The 19,721-nt window shown below is 32.5% G+C and overlaps 6 protein-coding genes across 13 annotated transcripts; 3 read left to right on the top strand and 3 right to left on the bottom strand.

Moving 5' to 3' along the window:
* The first annotated feature begins 36 nt into the window (after positions 1-36).
* LOC144476038 (V-type proton ATPase 21 kDa proteolipid subunit c'') lies at positions 37-2,465 on the top strand. Its single transcript, XM_078192571.1, has 5 exons — positions 37-293; positions 449-497; positions 580-663; positions 741-1,137; positions 1,214-2,465. Exons 1-5 carry the CDS (start codon positions 233-235, stop codon positions 1,244-1,246), a joined length of 624 nt encoding a protein of 207 aa, XP_078048697.1. The 5' UTR covers positions 37-232; the 3' UTR covers positions 1,247-2,465.
* Cpt2 (Carnitine palmitoyltransferase 2) lies at positions 1,336-4,873 on the bottom strand. 3 transcript variants are annotated; one of them, XM_078192569.1, is made up of 8 exons: positions 4,623-4,870; positions 4,388-4,419; positions 4,285-4,325; positions 3,651-4,209; positions 3,038-3,571; positions 2,489-2,978; positions 2,193-2,385; positions 1,336-2,068 (listed from the first exon to the last, which is right to left on the bottom strand). In XM_078192569.1, exons 4-8 carry the CDS (start codon positions 4,146-4,148, stop codon positions 1,945-1,947), a joined length of 1,839 nt encoding a protein of 612 aa, XP_078048695.1. In that variant the 5' UTR covers positions 4,149-4,209; positions 4,285-4,325; positions 4,388-4,419; positions 4,623-4,870; the 3' UTR covers positions 1,336-1,944. The 3 variants fall into 3 exon arrangements, with proteins under 3 accessions (XP_078048695.1, XP_078048694.1, XP_078048696.1); XM_078192568.1 differs by having other exon boundaries at positions 4,388-4,870; XM_078192570.1 differs by lacking the exons at positions 1,336-2,068; positions 2,193-2,385 and having other exon boundaries at positions 2,540-2,717; positions 2,780-2,978; positions 4,388-4,873.
* A 352-nt stretch (positions 4,874-5,225) lies between these two features.
* On the top strand, positions 5,226-7,353 carry Rpt4 (Regulatory particle triple-A ATPase 4). The gene is made up of 7 exons (XM_078192727.1): positions 5,226-5,427; positions 5,595-5,674; positions 5,746-5,785; positions 5,852-5,988; positions 6,066-6,438; positions 6,507-6,770; positions 6,851-7,353. Exons 1-7 carry the CDS (start codon positions 5,343-5,345, stop codon positions 7,039-7,041), a joined length of 1,170 nt encoding a protein of 389 aa, XP_078048853.1. The 5' UTR covers positions 5,226-5,342; the 3' UTR covers positions 7,042-7,353.
* Wuho (tRNA (guanine-N(7)-)-methyltransferase non-catalytic subunit wuho) lies at positions 7,248-8,661 on the bottom strand. The gene has a single exon (XM_078192728.1). It carries the CDS (start codon positions 8,406-8,408, stop codon positions 7,248-7,250), a length of 1,161 nt encoding a protein of 386 aa, XP_078048854.1. The 5' UTR covers positions 8,409-8,661.
* Positions 8,662-9,318: 657 nt separating this feature from the next.
* Positions 9,319-13,408, top strand: Cdc14 (cell division cycle protein 14). 5 transcript variants are annotated; one of them, XM_078192345.1, is made up of 9 exons: positions 9,319-9,763; positions 10,002-10,077; positions 10,199-10,464; positions 10,536-10,833; positions 10,936-11,305; positions 11,403-11,741; positions 11,842-11,958; positions 12,223-12,510; positions 13,239-13,408. In XM_078192345.1, the coding sequence occupies exons 2-9, from the start codon at positions 10,029-10,031 to the stop codon at positions 13,279-13,281; spliced, it is 1,770 nt and encodes a 589-aa protein (XP_078048471.1). In that variant the 5' UTR covers positions 9,319-9,763; positions 10,002-10,028; the 3' UTR covers positions 13,282-13,408. The 5 variants fall into 5 exon arrangements, with proteins under 5 accessions (XP_078048471.1, XP_078048469.1, XP_078048472.1 ...); XM_078192343.1 differs by having other exon boundaries at positions 11,830-11,958; XM_078192346.1 differs by lacking the exon at positions 11,842-11,958.
* A 2,209-nt stretch (positions 13,409-15,617) lies between these two features.
* On the bottom strand, positions 15,618-19,529 carry Por (Protein-serine O-palmitoleoyltransferase por). 2 transcript variants are annotated; one of them, XM_078192350.1, is made up of 7 exons: positions 19,406-19,529; positions 19,210-19,309; positions 18,686-18,878; positions 18,396-18,612; positions 18,189-18,295; positions 17,906-18,108; positions 15,618-17,808 (listed from the first exon to the last, which is right to left on the bottom strand). In XM_078192350.1, the coding sequence occupies exons 3-7, from the start codon at positions 18,841-18,843 to the stop codon at positions 17,366-17,368; spliced, it is 1,128 nt and encodes a 375-aa protein (XP_078048476.1). In that variant the 5' UTR covers positions 18,844-18,878; positions 19,210-19,309; positions 19,406-19,529; the 3' UTR covers positions 15,618-17,365. The 2 variants fall into 2 exon arrangements, with proteins under 2 accessions (XP_078048476.1, XP_078048475.1); XM_078192349.1 differs by lacking the exon at positions 19,406-19,529 and having other exon boundaries at positions 18,964-19,379.
* Between the last annotated feature and the right edge of the window lie 192 nt (positions 19,530-19,721).

Below are 19,721 nucleotides of genomic sequence, written 5' to 3'. Positions count from 1 at the left end.
ACTGGTGTGCCTGTACCTAACCATTAGATTAGGAGTACCAGACACCAGACGTCACATGATAGGCACGGGTGTGAGTCCGTTATCCTTTCGATTTCGACGTGACATGTTCTTAATTTAAGAGACTCGGAAAACCTTTGTTTGATTTACTCCGCGAACTTGTTCTATCGTATTCATTTGCTCTTCCACGTGTGCCCCAAGTTCTCCGCGTAACGAAGATATCGAAAATAACACGATGAGAGTCATTTTGGGTACCACTTTCGTGACTATTGCCACTGCCACTATTTCAGTCTTAGGTACTTACTCTATATTCGCTTTATCTAATATTAAATTGTAGACTTCACAAGCTAAGAATCCACAAACGTACCTGATCGCTTCTGCTGCTTGGGAAACATACGTTCTCTGCTTCTGTAAAATATATCAGCTATTAAATAAACAAAATTTGTTCCAGTCTTGTATCATGTATTTACTGGGAAAGGAGAACGCGTTAGTATCGCATGGTAAGATCAAAAATTCATTCCACAAAGCACGTTTCGTTCCATGAGCTCAAACAGCAAATGTTGGTGCTGATAATGATTCTAGGTTTCTGGAAAACACCTCTCCGTATATGTGGGCGACCCTTGGCATTGGACTCTCAGTTGCCCTGTCTGTGGTAGGCGCTGCTTTGTAAGTTCAAACATTTGCTTATCAATTTTCCTCTATATATCTGCTTGTAAAATAATAGTACAAACGATGCGTTACAGAGGTATACACACAACTGGTGTTTCAATCGTTGGCGGTGGTGTCAAAGCACCAAGGATTAAAACAAAGAATTTAATTTCTGTCATATTTTGTGAAGCTGTGGCTATTTATGGATTGATCACAGCTATTGTTTTATCTGGTATGCTGGAGAAGTTTGATGCAGCATCGATTGAGAGGGATGAAATTCGTAATCAAAATTGGATGGCCGGTTACTTGATGTTTGGAGCCGGTTTAGCTGTTGGTCTTGTCAATTTGTTCTGTGGCATAGCTGTTGGTATTGTAGGGTCTGGAGCAGCTCTCGCGGATGCAGCCAATTCTGCTCTGTTCGTCAAAATTCTTATCGTTGAGATCTTTGGTTCGGCCATTGGTCTTTTTGGATTAATTGTGGGCATTTATATGGTAAGCTTTCTAAACCCAGATGCGTATCTCACAATGTTATCTTTTTAAATATTAATAAATCCCCTTGTTATTCCAGACATCTAAGGTAAAAATGGGTAGCAAATTGTAAATCTAATATAAAAAGAAGTGCTACAACCATAAAGTATTCTTTGAAATCGCAAGGATCCATTCCATGATTAGTAACAATTTTAAAAGAAATACAGAGGGGACAAAAGCTGCAAGATCACTTTCCGTTTAAATGATATAAAGCCAGTGTAAAGAAAACATTTCTCTGTGTATGATGGGTAAATTGTACTTGGTCTGTATAAGCGGGGTTTTGATTTGAATAGCTGTCGAAACTTAGGTAGCCTCGGGTATCGTGATCTCTGTGTATTAACCGTGCGCGTCAATATCTGGTTCTAGTAGTATACAATCTGCTGTTGCACTACCATTTACTTATGTATGGTGTTACGGGTGCGTTATAGCGCTCTCTTACACAATATACATTTCATGTATATATTTTTTTTCAACAGAATTGTTGTATCGAATAAGCGTAACATTATGTCATACTTGTGTCGCACATAGTTATATGTAAATGATAGTACTGTAATTATATCTATCATTTGAATTCATTTGACAACCACAACGTAATACAAGAAAAGATATAGGCTTTTATTCTTTAGATAACAGTGTGAAAAAGTTCTCCAAACCAGTATATAAAAATATATGAGCATGTATATAATTATCAGTAATACACATCCGGATTAGTATCAATTTTCAATGTAATAATCGATACTGATTGCGAATGTAAAACAATGCCATTATCATCTATGTCAATATTTGATGAATATTTTTAAACGCCTGTTCTAAACAATTGACATACTCGTTGGAATCACAGTATTTGTTATAACTTGTTACAATAGCTCCCAGTCTTCGGTCTTGAATCATGTATCTAAATGATAGGTAAAAATGTTATAAATAAAATTTCGTAAACTTGATTTATATATATACATATATATAATAGTAGAACAGAGATTAAATGTTTACGGAAACAATTATGAAAATCTATACTTTACCCAATTCCATATCCATTGTCTACTACCGGACCAAAGCCACCAGCGAGTACGGCTGGACTCGAAAGGGTAGACGTAGATAATACGTTTTTATTAATATATTCGTAAGCCGGATCTCTAAAAATTGTCGGCATAGGTGTGTTCGATTGTTCATAGATTTTTTTCAATGCGAACAAATGTCGATCGAATCCTTGTCCTGAAAGTACGGAAGATGATAGGCAGTGTTAGGTTTTAATAATGCGCTTTTTTCAAATAAAGCACAAGTAATGTAACAAGTGTTATACGTGTCTTCTAATTACCCATTGCAGCCTCTTTAGTAAGCGTGTTATGAACGTTACTGCAATTAACTATTAATTGTTTCAATTCGGACTTGGTTAAACTGTTATTTTTCCGGGTCATCGACTCACAAGTGCTTTTTGTTTCCATTGTACATGATCTAATAGCTTCCGTTCGTCCGTGTTTAAAAGCAGAAGTACTGCAAGATTCATATGTCGGCGCTACACAATTCTTCTGGTAATACAGAGCTAGCTGAAATGCCAATTGCATAATCGCATCGGGACTAACTCCAAATTTCTTACACTGATCTTTACCAAATTCGTTACATATCACGTGATTGACACTCAATTGCTGTGTCCATTCTTTGTAATCTTTCTTTCGCTGATCAATAATATCCTGTATTTTATTGTCAATAACAAACTCGAGTTTTTCAACGTTCGTTGCTGCTGTCCGAAGGTGCTGGATATCAGTAGGGTGAAATCTTGGTTTCATAGATATATCGGACTTTACATCCTGCAAATTTAATGTAATTATTCTTACTGTACAATATTTAATTCTTTAGTGTTACGTACATTAAAATATCTGAGGACAGCTACTCCATCTCCCCAAGAATGTTCAAAATTTATTCCAGCATATCCATCCTGTGCCACAATCAATGAAAATGATTTATCAAACCACCTGTTTGTTCCATCAGCATGGAGGAACGATTCAATTAATTTATTATAGTCTGCACCAGTCTTTGAATCATCCAATATCATTGTGAATATAGCTGCATCTATTTTTTGCAATAGCTTCTGATTACCAATGTTCGACAAATGTGCTCGCGTATTAGCCCATAGATTACGTTCGGCAGTTGTTAGTATCCCAATGGGACTTTTGTTGGGTGTTCTATCATCTTCTAAAATCGTCTTTATACACGTTGCTATTGTCTTCGGTTCATATATGTAGCCATTTTCATCTAACACATCAAAGCAATAAAAATGCCCTTTTCTCATAACAACTATATGTCGTGCGGATTTATCTTGATAAATCTCGTCTTTGTCTAATTTTGGTAATCTTGTGGTATTGAATAAATTGTAATATTGCGACATGTCCAGCGGGTAAGCCTGAATAACAATTAAAATTCCTGCATTACTGCGAGCAAATAAAGGTTTTTAACATTTGTTAAGGAAATTATTATCTTACATTAAACAGATATGCTCCATACCAGCTGACTTTGGACGGAAGCAGTCTTGTTACAGTGTGAAATAAATCAGTATCAGACTTTTTAGAATTCAAGTGAAACACCTCTGGTGGTAATATGTTCTCTTTCAATGACCTCAAAAATCTTAACGAGGAGACAATTAGATTTGTAGCTTTTACTAATTGGACATCATATTCTGATTTGTCTTCTGGTACAAAAACTAAGAAAGGATTATAGTTGATGGGTAATGGTTTACGGTCTCGAAGATACATATCAAACCATAGTTCACTGATGTAGCTGGTGTGCCGATTTCTCTTATCATTTTCAACAAGTTTAGCATGCACATCGTCGCCACCTTTAAGAATAAATTCATTAACACTGGATGAAGTTTCTTTGAATTGTTCAGTAGACAATATAGGCTTCTGAGCTCTCAAGTATCTTTTGCACGTTTCCTCGAGTTTTGGAATAGGCAACCGTGGTAGTGATGGCTGAAAGTGCATTGTGGGTGTTTTACTTTTCTTAATATATTGATATTCTTCATCTTTTTGGGTAGAGGTATTCCTATAATAAAAATAAATAATCAAATGATATAATTTATAATTACGAATTCGTATAAATGTATAAACGCATATCTACCTTGACACTTGCCACAGTGTTTCTACTTTCTTTTGTTTAATCTAAAACAATTGAACACGATTAAAAAGGGTAAGATTACGTGCAAAAATTCAAATGTCATTACCAATTTCCTCTTCGTGTAATTAATATGCCTTGCTGTGAAGGATAACATATTGCACAAAATAAATTGAGTTTAGACAGTTAATTGTAAATATTTTATAAAAATACGTAAACTATGTAACAATAGATAATATAAAATATAAAAACAACATATAATTTCTTATAAAATAGACTTTGGATGATGTTATTTCGATGTACAATATACAAAGTAATGAATTATTATGGGTAAAGGCACATACATTTATGTATTTTTAAAGTACGCCATACTTCAATACATATTTATACTGTGTATCCAATGATATATACGTAAAAGGTGAATCATTCCATATAATAACATTGTTTACTAAAATACATATTTTTTCTGAATATGTAACTGGGACATTTAGATTAAATTTGAATTTTGAATTACTTAGTAACTAATACTATGACCAGATGACGTTCACATTACAGTAATGGCACAACTCCAAGTCGCAGCTTGATCTCTCAGCGAGGTTTGACAGAAAGATTTTCTTCGCTTTGATTGGCTGACGATTTACTGCTGAGACAGTATCCACTGCGAATTGGATGCGCAGTAAAATGGTGGGGATGTACGCGCTAGCTTAGGGAATGAAAAAAACCGTGCAGGTGTAGGTCCCATCGCTATGCTATTTATGTACATATACAGTAATACTATGCGCTTGAAAACCTCTCTGGTTGCGGTTCGCTCCGTTAACGAGAATAGGAATAGAAATCGCTTTGTTCTAATTGGCTGACGATTCAATGCTAAGACAGGATTCGGTGCAGATTGGTTGTGGAGTAAAATGGTGGAAGAATATAAGCAGTTGTTTAGGGAGGAATAAAGATCTTGCAGGAGTGAGGTTATCGCTGTACCATTTCGCGAAATCTGTTAAACATCTACAGACATTGTGTACATTGTCAGAGACGGTTAGACAGCAAAATAAGGAAAATTAGCATCCACCATGCAGGTGATAAGGGATAAAGCTGTTCAAGACTACAGAAAGAAGCTTCTCGAACATAGAGAAGTGGAATCTCGATTGAAAGAAAGTAAGAAACATATGCTATTACATACGATTATAATTGTTCCCGTTATAATTATCAATCCCACGAACATAACCTTTTACACCAAGCTATTTTGCATGTCGACTGTCACATATATAATAGAAACAGTAGATTTTAAAGAAACATTACTCTTTTTATGTTTGTGATTCTAGTGCGAGATAATCTGAAAGATTTAACGAAACAGTATGACAAATCAGAAAACGATTTGAAGGCTTTGCAGAGTGTTGGTCAGGTGAAAAAAACAATTCTTATTTAATAATACGTGTATCAAGATATTTAAAAAACGCAACGTTATTATTTTAGATTGTCGGAGAGGTATTGAAACAACTCACAGAAGAGAAATGTTAGTATACAACTTGTAATAATATTTTCACCTGAACATTTGTTAAATGTTGTTTTGTGTTTACAGTTATAGTGAAAGCAACTAATGGACCACGGTATGTTGTCGGTTGTAGACGACAACTTGATAAAAATAAATTGAAATCTGCAACAAGAGTGGCATTGGATATGACTACTCTTACTATAATGCGTTATTTACCTCGTGAGGTAAAATTTGTTTATTTCAAGATTAATTTGCTTTAAAGGTAAATTACATATACTTATTGTCCAATTAATACATGTAGGTTGATCCGTTAGTGTACAATATGTCCCATGAAGATCCTGGCGATGTTACATATAACGTAATTGGTGGTTTAAGCGAACAAATAAGGGAGTTGAGAGAAGTTATAGAATTACCGCTACTAAATCCAGAACTATTTCAAAGAGTGGGTATAACACCGCCGAAAGGATGCCTTTTATATGGCCCTCCAGGAACTGGGAAAACATTATTGGCTAGAGCAGTAGCAAGCCAGCTGGATGCAAATTTTTTGAAAGTTGTGTCTAGTGCTATTGTTGATAAATACATTGGTGAATCGGCAAGATTAATTAGAGAAATGTTTAATTATGCGAGAGATCATCAACCATGTATTATATTCATGGACGAAATTGATGCAATTGGTATGTACACTTTGGTTTATGGGAGTAATAAAATGATGGTTTCACTGAACTCGTTTCAAATCATACAGGTGGTCGCAGATTTTCTGAAGGAACAAGCGCTGATAGAGAAATTCAAAGAACTTTGATGGAACTATTGAATCAAATGGATGGTTTTGACTCTTTGGGTCAAGTTAAAATGATAATGGCAACAAACAGGCCAGACACCTTAGACCCTGCTTTATTGCGACCTGGTAGATTAGACAGAAAAATTGAAATACCTTTACCCAATGAACAAGCACGTCTAGAAATTTTGAAAATTCATTCTGCACCTATATCAAAGCATGGAGACATTGGTAAGGGTTTACTTTTTATTATTATCTATCTTATTTTACGATACAATGACTAAAATGTAAAAAATTTTAATTCAACACAGATTATGAAGCAGTGGTTAAGCTTTCTGATGGATTCAATGGAGCTGATCTGAGAAATGTCTGCACTGAGGCAGGATTATTTGCAATAAGATTAGAAAGAGAATATGTAGTGCAAGAAGATTTTATGAAAGCAGTAAGAAAAGTATCTGACAATAAGAAACTTGAATCCAAATTGGACTATAAGCCACTCTAATCAATCTAAACAATTACAACTATATCAATTACTCACTAACAAATGTGTGGTTAAATAAAACGAATTTACTTAGTTGTAATATCATTTGTATTTTATAATAGAAACATATGCTTAATAATATGAAATCATTGGTTCAATCATAATGTTATAAACTGTACAATGGAATACATTCTTTTGTAACAGAAACGTTTCTTAAAAGTCAAAGATTACTCAACAGTACTCGAAAGACGCGTCTTTTTCCTCTCCAAATATTCTTGTACATTGTCATACTTTCTTTTATATAAAATTGGAAATAAATTTTGTTTAATGGAATCTTTCTTCAATGCTTTCCAAATGCTATTCAATTTATTCAATCTTATATTTGTCATATTGCTAAGAACAAAATTATTTTCTTTGAATTCGTATACTTGAAATCCTACTTGGTTCAATAACCAGAAATTTCCCTTATAAAAATGGCATTCTATAGGCTCATAGTCGACAGCTATGGACTGAATGTACGTAGCCTGAAATTTTGATTCTCCTGTGTCACTAATAATGTAAACTAATAACAATGTGTTATCATAAAAGCTCATCACAGCCAACGACGAAGAGGAATTCAGTGCACAGAGTCTTAAATGTTTAACAGGTAAAATCTCTACGGTTTCATCCAAATGGCAATCCTGAAGCTTTTGATTAAACTTCTCGATGTCTGCTTTAGGTATTTTATCACAGAAATTGACAGATAACAAATTCTTTCCACTTTTATAGTTCCACAAAATAAGAACCCCGTCTCCTCCACAAGATACCAAAACGTTTCTATCATGAGGTAATTCTAAGACGTTCGTCACAAACTTTTTATGTCCTAAACAGTAGGACATGATATTATACGAATTTGGAAACATTGAGACTCTGATCTTTTCATCTCTATCTGTAGTAACAATGTATTTCTCGTCTTCCGTAACTATTACATCAAGCAACATCGACAAATGTCCCAACAATAATATCGCGTTGTCAGATTTATTACTCTGAAATAAATAAGCATCGCCTGTTTTGTCGGCGACAACTATATCATTACCAGGCGTAAATCTTACTTTGCTGGCAGCTCTTGTTAGAGTCCGATTCGATAAAAGATTGCAGTTACTTTTTTCGTACAGGCACAGCTGTTTGCGATTCGTACAAACGAAAAAATATTTACCATCGTTTGAAAATGTTACGTTCGTTATAGTGTGGAACGCTTCGATATTTATATTATTGTGTAAATCTATATTTTTTTCCGTTCGAAGCTCGGGCAACTGGATTATTTTATCCGTATCATGTTCGAAATTGTATACGACGACTTGCTCGTTGGTGCACAAAGCGATGTCGGTGTCGCATATAGAGAAACTCATAATTGTAACATATAAACTTCGTTGTTTGATGTTCGCAACGTTCCGTACAGATAAATCATAAAGTTAGAAGGTCTCGATCAAATGAATTCATTTCTTATTTAAATGCAATATACACGAATGTATATTATTTTAAAGAAAGTCGATAGTTGACACCCTTCGTGACTGCAAGGTACACTGTGCTCCACGTGCACGATACAATTTAAATACAAATGCAATTAATCTGTAATGTAACGTAGTTTTGTCACTTCGTCGATAGGAGCCACCTACATTTAAAAGTTCTAAGTTCAACGTATATATATTGTCTGTCACAGCTTGATCGGTTAGGGAGGGTCAGAATAGAAATTACTTTGCTCTGATTGGCTCATGATTCATTGGTGAGGCAGAATGCGTTGCAAGTGGAATGCGCAGTAAAATCGTGGGGATACAAGCGCTTGTTTAGGGAGATAAAAGAATGTGTAGGAATAGGACCCGATCGTGTCGGTAACATTGGATACGATTTTAAATGTTATATAAAATACCATATCTTTAACATGTGTTTAGTAAGCAATACCCTAAAGTTAATACATACAAAATTTATAACCAATATAAGTTACACGTATGTATGTTTTCATTACGTTAAATAGATTGTATGTATTTCTACATACATGTATGTACAGTACAATACATATTTGACTGGTTAGGTAAAATGTACATTTGGGTAACTAGTGTATACCACACATAAAATTGCTACATGTCACGATCTATTAAATTGTAAAGTTGTGTGATATTTAAAGGGAAGAACATGCATTAATAAGAAGCTAGGAACAAATAGAAACGCATTTGTAAATTTAGAGTTTGAAGTTTGAAAAAGTTATGATGCAAAAGGACATTTCGTGATATAGAGTGCGCTGTTTTTCAATCGTATGGATAATCGTTGCCTAATCCGTTCCAGATAAAGATTGAGCGAGAATTGTTGCGGTGCAATTGTGCTGTACATATGCTCGTAACATCACAACATATCTGAAATTTTATTCGAACGAAACGTCGATCCGTAATCCTACGATGTTCTGTGCTCGAAACGTTGACTTTATACGTGGTGATCAGTTTAATATCCCGAAGACAACCAATATGGCAGTATATATGAAAACTACCTTCTGCTCTTATGGCGGATAATGATATTGATATGTATAAAGGTCGAGAGATTCTGAGATATAATTTCTGAAAAAAGTCCGAATACAGCAAAAACAAGATAAACAATGTACGCAGAGTATCAAATATTTGAATGTATATTATAACCGGAAGAGCTGCACGACACAACCGATCGGCCATCGCCGACTCCCGATTGACCAAGTTTGAATCTTGTAACGGTCATACAGGTAAGTGTAAGCATTCTTCGATTGAGCATCGTCATGTATGGTATTCTAATTATGAATTCGCATCGGTTAACTTGCGTGTGGGTAGACGAGTTTAGTTAATTTTCATTACAAATACATCTAACCTTCTGTACGTAACTATTTGTATACCTGTTGTAATCTCTAATGGTGCTAATTAAATTGTGACCCTTGTATCATCAGTTGCATTATAATGACAATCTTGCTTTGTTGGTTTTTACAGAAGCGGACGTATTAGAATAAAACAAGAATGGAGGATACAAATGACATACTAGTGTCTGCAAAAGAGTTTCTAGAAGGTAAAGAGATTTTTATATAATATTTGACAATTAAGTATAATCATTAATTTTTCATTTTTGCTATGGATAGTTCAGTTGAATTCTGTGATCATATGGTGTATTTTTTTCCTTATTTTTTTAGATCGATTATATTTTGTAACATTGAGAATGACGATAAAGCCAAAGAGTACTCCAAACACGCATTATTTCAGTATTGACGACGAGTTCGTTTATGAAAATTTTTATTATGATTTCGGTCCTTTAAATCTTGCAATGTTGTATCATTACTGTCAGAAGGTAAATCAAAAACTCAAAGCAGTATCCTTAAAAAAGAAAAAGATTATACATTATACAACTATGGATCCAGAAAAGAGATTGAATGCTGCATTCCTTATAGGAAGTTATGCTGTAAGATATTCCATAATCATTAGAAATAATAATAATAACAATAATAATAATAATGAAATCATATGTTTTAGATATTATATTTAAAACATACAGCAGAGGAAGCATATAATTGTTTAACCAGCAGTCCTAATTGTCCCTTTACTATGTTTCGTGATGCTTCTGTGGGTACACCGTGCTACCAAATATCATTGAGCGAATGTTTGAGTGCCATATACAAGTGCCACAAGCTTGGATTCTTTGATTTTGAAAATTTTCGTGTTAAAGAATACGAACACTTCGAAAGAGTAGAAAATGGAGACCTGAATTGGATTGTTCCTGGTAAATTTATTGCATTTTGTGGACCTTATGCTAAATCTAAAATAGAAAACGGTATGTATCTGTGCTTTTTTAGTTGTTACAAGCATAAAAAGATCTTAAAATAAGCTACCAGTATTCAGAATTTTGTGTTTATTTTTTTTCATATCTATGCAGGGTATCCTCTTCATGCACCAGAATCGTATTTCACATACTTCCGACGCAACAACGTATCCACGATTATACGTCTTAATAAGAAGATTTATGATGCTTCGAGTTTCACGGATGCAGGATTTGAGCATAAAGATTTATTTTTTGTTGATGGTTCAACCCCAACAGACTCGATTATGCGTCAGTTTCTGAAAATTGCGGAGAACGCGAGCGGCGCTGTTGCTGTACATTGTAAAGCAGGACTTGGTAGGACTGGTTCTTTGATAGGTTGTTATATCATGAAACATTATCATTTAACTGCTCATGAAACAATTGCATGGATAAGAATATGTAGACCAGGCTCGGTAATTGGACATCAGCAGCAATGGTTGGAAAAGTATGAATCTATCTTGTGTAATAATAGTACTTGCATATCGATTAATATATCTGTATTATTATTGGAAGTCCTAGCTAACAATGAAATTATGTTACAGAAAGGAAGCATATCTGCACTCTCTATTGAAAGAACCTTTGAAATCAGAAAATGGAAATCCGGTGCACAAATATGGAATTTATTCTATAGTTGGTAGACCCAAGATAGCATTTCTGACTAATTTGAAGGAATCCCACTTGGTACAGGATAATGTTTCGGGGATAATGCATAGAGTAGTCGGGATTACATTGGATGATAATGCCCCTGCAGCTGGCACCAGTACAACCAAATATATGCCATTGACACAGGGCGGAAAATTAAACTTAATTAAAACCAAAAGAAGAAGTTTACCAGCAAATCACAACATTAATACAACGACGAAATCTTCCACGGTTGCACAGTAAATATTACTTTATATATTCTATTTCAGATCGTATATTCTTTATAAGCGATAACAAATTATTCATAGATACATACTATATTTTTAGTCCTTATTTAAGACCGTTATTGCAAGCCAGAAGCCAGAAAAGTACAAGTAACGCGTTAACTAGAAGCAAAGAAAAAGATACAACAAAGAAAGTTCTACCTAGATCCACAACAACAGCTATCGCCACGAGGTGAGCTTATCGGTTTCGCTTACATAATGGTTTTTAACCGCTTACGTTTATTGCTTTCCTTTTTAGTTGTTTTTCTTTCTCTGTTTCTGGTTTGTTGGTTTTTCTTCCTTTTAATTCTTTAATACTTGCCACGCCCCGATAACAAATTTTTCCACATATTCAGCTCTTCTTTACATTTGTAGATTTATTAAATTTTATTCGCGTTCCAATAATCGCATGCTATCAACATAAGCAAAGGATTACTATCTTTACAAAAAATTATAGAAACAGTTGGCTGGTCAACAGTACCTGTGATCCATCTTCGCGTCGTATTAAGTCTACTAAACCAGCAACACAGATCCATAATATCAACAACAACACAACTACCACTACTTCCGTTTCGTCAATATCTGTATCGAAACCGGTGACAAGGGCCAGTATAAGAACTTCCTGCATCACAGAGACTCGTACTTCACATGAGTCCACAAATTATTCGGTTTCGCAACCTCAACAAGGCATGAGTATGATTCTCAGGTCCGCAGATCGAGTAAATCGCTATCATTCTCTAAGACAGTAAGTCTTCATAACTGTTACTCTACAAATTTTTCTAAGTAACAGTTACCATAGCTCTCGTGACTTCTGCACTTTATTGTAACATATTACTTTATTTCATATTCTATAGAAAAATAAGCTTCTCTTCTGCATTGTATTATATTTGTAATTCAGCTTCTATCCTTTTATTAGAGTTTTCATTAACTTAAAAAATCTGATATTTGAACAGAATCCATAATAAATACTCCACTGTAATAAACGGGAACTGATATTATAATGTATATGTATATACATATACATACAGACACATATGTATCTATAAAAGGATATGAAGCAGTACCAAAGACTTAAAATGTGATTGATTACTAATATTAACACGCATGTAGCATGCAGTAAGATACCTTCGTTTAAGGCATGCAATTAAAATCTTTAAGATAACATTAGGCCTGGACATATAATAATGATCATGGTAATCGTAATAATAATATAATGATGATCATCATCATAATTAATTACAATAGACAAATTTAACTTTATTTATGTTTTATAATTGTAAATAGCATTCAATTAAATTCGTGTGAATAATTTGTAATAGAAAATTAGATGCGCTGTGAAAATAAAATAACTTTTTTATTAGATTGGATTACTGTCCAGGCCTGTCAGCTGTGTAAGCTACATTTAGAGCTTAGGGATGAAGTAGCTCCTGAGGTGGCTAACAAAGTGCTCCCTTTTATTTCTGTGATTTGCAGTGCGCGCACAAGCAAAAGTTATAAAACTGCATTTATCAGATGACTAACCGATATTCTCAGTGGCGTTGGAGTGGACAATCCAGTAATTCGAGCATCTCATCAGCGTCGAAGATCTCACCGCTTAAATCCAATTATTCAGTAGAACCATCCCACTGATCTCCAATCTTCAACTCGAGCAACTATTATTGTTCATGCTTCTATCATAATCAACGAAAATCAAATAGTCTCTATAACTTCTTCATAGTAGTGTTATATCAAGTTTATATTTGTATTTTGGGTTATAAGTTTCTTGGATTATCGGTAATCTGCTGCAGTACAGGTTTCGAATAACTCTTCCATGTTTTACGATACGTTGAACGTTCGTGAAAATTTTAACATGGTTTCGATTAGTTCTACTTGATTATATATCATCTCTCTGCTGGCCAGAAGAAATGCAAAAACGATGCTATGAGAGTGTTTTTAAATGATCCTTAAATACACGTATTCGTCATTTAATTTTTATTTGCACCGTTTCTATCGTGAAACTCTACATATGAATTTGTATTTACATAAATCTGTAATTCAATTTATAATCATGTGTGTAAATATTACATATACTCCTGTAAAAATATTTGTTTCTAAAATTCGACATTTATTGTTTTGACGTTCGCGAAATTAGTTGTCAACAGTCGAATTATGTGCTTTTATAGATATGCAATATTTTTACTGTTTCAAATAGAAGTGAAGGGTTACAGCAAGTAGAAACTTACAATCCCAATGTGCATTATTACTTATAGCAATGTGATTAACACAATTTATTTCATTTAAGCTATTTAATATTTACACGTCTACATCTCTTTTGCATATATTTGTCGAGTAAAAAAAGAATAGCGAAAAGTGTTATGCATTATATAGGTGTTTCAAATTTTAAGTTGAAACAATGGTTTACAATGAGATACAGATTTTAAAGGTATATACATATGATTTTACATGAAGTTCTTGGTTCATAAATTGAACTATACCTATAATGTTTTTTTACATCAAAATATTGTGTTCATTATGTACTGATAATGAATTCATCTTTCAAAAATACTATATAAAATTTAATCAATTCGTCCGTGCTATATCGTGTGTAGTATCTTTAACTGTGTCTTCAGATGTTCTGTTCATTGTTATAACTGTGAAAATTTTCACATTTGTGACTGTATTTATAAATAATAACATAGGATAACTCTGACACAAAACATATCATAACGTTGTGATTAAAAATAACAATTATCGTATTATGAAGGGATTTAACTTCTTGTAATTTATATTTGTATTAAATATCCAGGAACTGTTTATTTATGTTAAATCATGAAAATTTACTATGATTAACAATCAAGAAATGGCTATCGAATGAATGATAAAGGTTATTGCAAACCGTTCCAATTTATTTTAGTAGTAAAATCGGAAGATACAGTTGAAAGTGAGAATTTTCTTTTCATAGCGTCGCGTAATCTATGAGAATATATAAATTTTCAATATATAAAATGCAATTACATGTAATTATCAGTGTAAGATGATAAGCAGTTACTACTATAACTATTTACCTGTTTCACATTCTACTTATGTACGTATGTACTTATCTAGAAAATGCACCGCTTTGTAATATTTTCAGTTGTAACACTTGTTTCTACCAAACTCACTGAGCTTGATTCGTGCATTTGTCACATTTTTCACTTTTTATCGTTTTTTTTTCATATAATTTAAAATACCATTTAAAAATTTTCTGGAACATTCTTTCGCACTTACCGGTACTTACTTTATACTACAATATTATTCTACATTTATATAGCAGAAAATTATACAATGTACATATATTGATCTTATCGTTTAGATAAGACTTTGCTTTAAAAGTACTATGAGAAATCATGAATGTTAATTGCAAAAATCATTGGCATATGTTCAATCAAATGATGTTTTGCGATGATAATGTACAATGTGAATCATGTATAGTTACTGTTTTATTAATCTTTGTTGGTGTAGAATATGTAATTAAACTAACAAATACATTAGTTATAAGGAGCAACGTTTATGACTAATATTTTGGTCATCACAAATATAGTTAGTTCACAGAATATAGATGTGCTTTCTATATATGTGCTGTATATACACCACATATACACATACCATGATACATAAATTTCGAACAAAGAAAATCCTCATTATGAATCTATTGCAAAAAGGTACAAGTATTATAATAATTTATCTATGTAAAACAGTAGTATATCTTGAAGTATTTCTTTTGAATTAAAAATTTCCTTGCGTTTATACAGTATCCTAAGGGCAGGAAATTAATTAGTTCAATGTGTCGCTCAGTATATGTATATCTGTGGTACATTTATATAAATATATATATATATATATATATTAAGGTATATAATATAAGATTATATAAAAGTTAATTAATATTTTAACAAATTAATGCATTTTATAAAAAGAATGTGTCATTAATATTTAAGAACAAAGATATTTTAATAATATTAAATTATATATAAAATAGGTCGAAAAACCTAAAACTATGGAGAAAGTACACCTTATAATCGAGAGGTATATAATCATGGAAAATTAATCGGGATAAAATCGTGAAATCAATTGTAAACTGAAAAACGTTTGGTTATATCATCCTGAAAACGGAATATTGTTAATAATACGTATTATACGCATTAGTAATTTGATTCTTGTGAAATATGTTAGAGATTTTATATTTATAAAGCTGGATATATTTACAATGTAATAACTTCAGTTAATAATCGTACATGATACTGTGTAAAAAATTGTGAGATTTACAATTTTGCCTTAAAACATGCAATAAAATTTCACAAGCATTTTTTCATATGTTTCATGGTGAAAAAATATAGATAATTCACTTAAATTAACTCTTCTTTTAAATTTCTAATCCGATGCTATGTTATTATGAACATGGTATTTCATTCCAGTCAAAACGCATTCATTTTTATTGAAAAAATATCTATTCGTTGTTATAATTGTATTAAAATTTAGCAAAATACTGTTTGATATTTACAAAATATCAATGAAATATCATTTAAGAACTATTAGTACATGAGACTTTTTATAGCTATTAAAAAATACTGCTGGATTATAATACGTTTTCTATACACATGTAAACATACTTTATATTGTGTTGTACATTTAATAAAAACTATGTATTTTACTTACTTTCAGCATTGTATACATACATACCATTTCCTCTGTTTTCTCATACACTATAATGTATTAGTATGAACACACACATATGTATTCGAGAATGTATATTTGTGATTTCTTTCAGCATATGCCGACGAAAATTTTCACGGAATCCCAAACATGATAAAAATTGTTTTCGCAATATTACACAATTTATTAAATAAGGATTTTAACCATACAACATTTCAAATTTACCGCGTTTCTTTTAAAAGTCAGTAAAGCGCTATTACACGTAGTGACAAAATGCTCAAACTCTTAGAGAAACTTATCGATAGAAAATAGAGATATAGGGCAAACGTCATTCAACTTTTGTAAGACGAGGTATCAAGGTAGAATGTACAGCAGATAGGTGTACATTGAGTATAAAAGCAACTCCTACACCTCGTTGAGGTGTGAGCATATTTTTAGTGTATTTAGCCTACTAATGCCATCTATATCGTAATATTAAATCTTTAAAATTATCATCTATGGATAATCTTGGGAAACAGTTTGAACGTTTTTTTACTAAATGGTTTGGCGTTATATGAATCCCTTAACTCTGTTTCGAACTTTGACCATAAGTAGCGCTACTTGTCACATGCGGCGATATGAATGTTCAAATTTTCGTATCGCTTGTTAGAATCTAACAATTTTCTTAGACAAATAAGTTAATATAGCTTAATAATAGCATAATATATAATATTCATTTGTTTTCTTTTTTTCTATCTTTATTATCGTAGAAAACTTTAAAAATTCGTAAAAAAGATTAAATATTAGTACAAAAATGTAAAATCCGCAGTATATATCGTTGTTCATTTAAATAACTTAAAATAATACTAATAATCTGTTCGTTTAGAACAGCTGTTTGTGAGCAAATCGCTTGAAAATGATAGAGATTTCAAAGGTAGTTTAGTATTGCTTCACTTAATTAAAAAGTAGACAAAGTATGTAGCAAAAATGACCCAATGGCTAGCGAATCCAAGTTGTGACCATTTTTCAATAGTATGAATGTAACTGTACCCTGTCTCTTGCAATTCGGATGTATCAAACATAAGACCTAAATATGCTAAATGGAAGACTGACAGCCCAGAAAACATTAAGTTTATAAAAAGAACCCACCAAGAATTCCGACATTTGTACGTATGAGTACATTTAGCTTTAGTACATTGTTTGGATGCTATGCACGCGTCAAAAATATTTGCAAGCATAGCTCTGAGCTGGAATTCTACGTACGTATAAAATCCAAGACTAAGTAAAACTGCTGCCAATTGGAAATTTAATCCATGTAGAAGGGCGCTGGTTAAATATGTTATCGTTACAGCTCCGAATTTTCCTATGTGTTTAATATTGGGACGGAATATATCTAAAAATTGACATCAACAAACTGTTAGTCTAAATTTGTGAAATTCTCAGGAAAAAAATGTAAGAATGCCTCAAATAATTCATATATCATTACGTACATGTCTTCAACCAAAAATGCATAGGTATATTCCAATAAATAACTACTTGTACAAGCGACCTCGGAAATTCTACTTTTAGTGGTTTCACTAAAGTAGCTACAGAATATGGAAATCCCCCTATTAATAATGCAGTGGATGCTATGTATGAAATAAAGTAATGAGACATTCTGAAAGATAACGCATCTCTATAAGCTAACAACCACCTGAAACAATAAGGAATTCTATTATTGTATTTCTTAGAATATGAAATATGAAAATTCTTTGTCTCACAGGTTTTACATACTTCCAAGAGTTGTCCATTACTATCCATTGTGTCCAACAGTTTGATACAGTTAAAAATAAAAAGGATAAAAATATAAATTGAACAGTGTACAGTATCCACCATTTATCCTAGAATTGAAAAACGTATACTATTACCTATTTAACATTGATTAAAAAATAACTTGGAACTGAGATATCTGTCCATTTGATAAAAGAAAGTGTTTAATACCTGATGATTTATATACCGTAATGAAATATAATCCTTGAATGATGTCCATGGACCAAATACGCATGTAACACCACAGAAAGCGTATCCCATGTAACTGTAAATATCTGGTAAATCATTAGAATCGACTTTGTCTATTGCTACACTAATAGTTTTCATTGCCATGGTCATTACAACACTGCGTATTTTATGCCATGTTACCGGGGGCATAGAAAATTCACTAAAAATTGAATAACAGTAATAGAAAAATTGCTTGAAATTTTTAAAATGATATTTGTCCTTTAGCAACTTACCAATATACAATAATAAAAAGAGGTGGTAGAAATATTCCTAAATTTTTACAGTATTTGTTAGGTACGCGTAAGGTAATATATGAAAATATACAAAGTACTAGTAATATATGTAAACATTCTGCTACATAATGATAAATATTGTACACACCGATCAACATTGACAATACATGAAAAGTTTCGTGTGTTACATATTCTGCAATATTAAATATCAAAGATTAAAAATAATTTTTTGCTTATGTTTATTACAATTATGTACTGTATATAAAATTTTATCTTACGAGAACGAGCACATAATCGAAATAAAATCATGGAAACGAATAGGGGTAGCATATATGATGCTGTATCATAAACAGTGGGACCAAGACAATATTGATATAATTCCAGCAATGTTTCTCTTTCGGCATTTTCCTCGTACTCGTACTCATAATCTGTATCTTGGAAATACTCGTGCCCAACAAAGTCACCCTCATCGTCGTAAAAAATTGGAGCTGCTACATCGTCCATTATAGTAAAAATTAAATAACCTTTCTGTCAACGGTATGCGGCACCCGGCATGCGGAAATTGTGGCATAGTAATTAAATTGTGTTGACATTTGAAGTCATTACGGTGCGTCAAATTTTGTTCTGAAATTACATTTGAAGAGTTCATGTCGTTCTTAGAAAATAGCAACTATACGAATTATGACACACGAAGTATAATACAATACAAATAAACCTTACTAAATGCAATTTCTATGCTTTTCTTGAAAATAACCTAATTACGCATACATATTTGATAAAATCATACATAGATATGTATGCGTTTATCTACATACTATTGCATACAATGATATCTTAACTCTTGCAAATCTCTCTTACTACGACGGCTCGCTATGTTAGCGAAAATAGGAGTAGAAATTGCTTTGCTTTGATTGGTTCATACACTGCGGATTGTGTGCACAGTGAAATGGTAGGGATAGAGAATCTAAGGATCCTCCATTCGAAAGGAAGCAAAATTTTACTTGGATATTAAGTTAATTATAACCGAAAAACAAAC

Source organism: Augochlora pura, chromosome 10 (assembly GCF_028453695.1).
Source record: "Augochlora pura isolate Apur16 chromosome 10, APUR_v2.2.1, whole genome shotgun sequence".
Taxonomy (NCBI): domain Eukaryota; kingdom Metazoa; phylum Arthropoda; class Insecta; order Hymenoptera; family Halictidae; genus Augochlora; species Augochlora pura.
The sequence above is the reverse complement of the archived record's forward strand: the minus strand, read 5'-3'. Positions and strand labels throughout refer to the sequence as shown.

Coding starts and splice junctions, on each gene's coding strand:
- Cpt2 (XM_078192568.1), bottom strand. CDS start 4,435: ATGTTATCCTTCACAGCAAGGCATATTAATTACACGAAGAGGAAATTG. Junction 2,979..3,037: donor CTGTCCTCAGATATTTTAAT/GTACGTAACACT, acceptor TTAAATTTGCAG/GATGTAAAGTCCGATATATC. Junction 2,386..2,488: donor TACTAAAGAGGCTGCAATGG/GTAATTAGAAGA, acceptor CCGTACTTTCAG/GACAAGGATTCGATCGACAT.
- LOC144476038 (XM_078192571.1), top strand. CDS start 233: ATGAGAGTCATTTTGGGTACCACTTTCGTGACTATTGCCACTGCCACT. Junction 498..579: donor GAACGCGTTAGTATCGCATG/GTAAGATCAAAA, acceptor TAATGATTCTAG/GTTTCTGGAAAACACCTCTC. Junction 1,138..1,213: donor TAATTGTGGGCATTTATATG/GTAAGCTTTCTA, acceptor TTGTTATTCCAG/ACATCTAAGGTAAAAATGGG.
- Wuho (XM_078192728.1), bottom strand. CDS start 8,408: ATGAGTTTCTCTATATGCGACACCGACATCGCTTTGTGCACCAACGAG.
- Cdc14 (XM_078192343.1), top strand. CDS start 10,029: ATGGAGGATACAAATGACATACTAGTGTCTGCAAAAGAGTTTCTAGAA. Junction 10,465..10,535: donor TCCTTATAGGAAGTTATGCT/GTAAGATATTCC, acceptor CATATGTTTTAG/ATATTATATTTAAAACATAC. Junction 11,959..12,222: donor ACAACAGCTATCGCCACGAG/GTGAGCTTATCG, acceptor AAAAAATTATAG/AAACAGTTGGCTGGTCAACA.
- Por (XM_078192349.1), bottom strand. CDS start 19,189: ATGGACGATGTAGCAGCTCCAATTTTTTACGACGATGAGGGTGACTTT. Junction 18,879..18,963: donor TCGATTATGTGCTCGTTCTC/GTAAGATAAAAT, acceptor TTAATATTGCAG/AATATGTAACACACGAAACT. Junction 18,613..18,685: donor CTTTTTATTATTGTATATTG/GTAAGTTGCTAA, acceptor TTCAATTTTTAG/TGAATTTTCTATGCCCCCGG.
- Rpt4 (XM_078192727.1), top strand. CDS start 5,343: ATGCAGGTGATAAGGGATAAAGCTGTTCAAGACTACAGAAAGAAGCTT. Junction 5,675..5,745: donor CTTTGCAGAGTGTTGGTCAG/GTGAAAAAAACA, acceptor TTATTATTTTAG/ATTGTCGGAGAGGTATTGAA. Junction 5,989..6,065: donor TGCGTTATTTACCTCGTGAG/GTAAAATTTGTT, acceptor TAATACATGTAG/GTTGATCCGTTAGTGTACAA.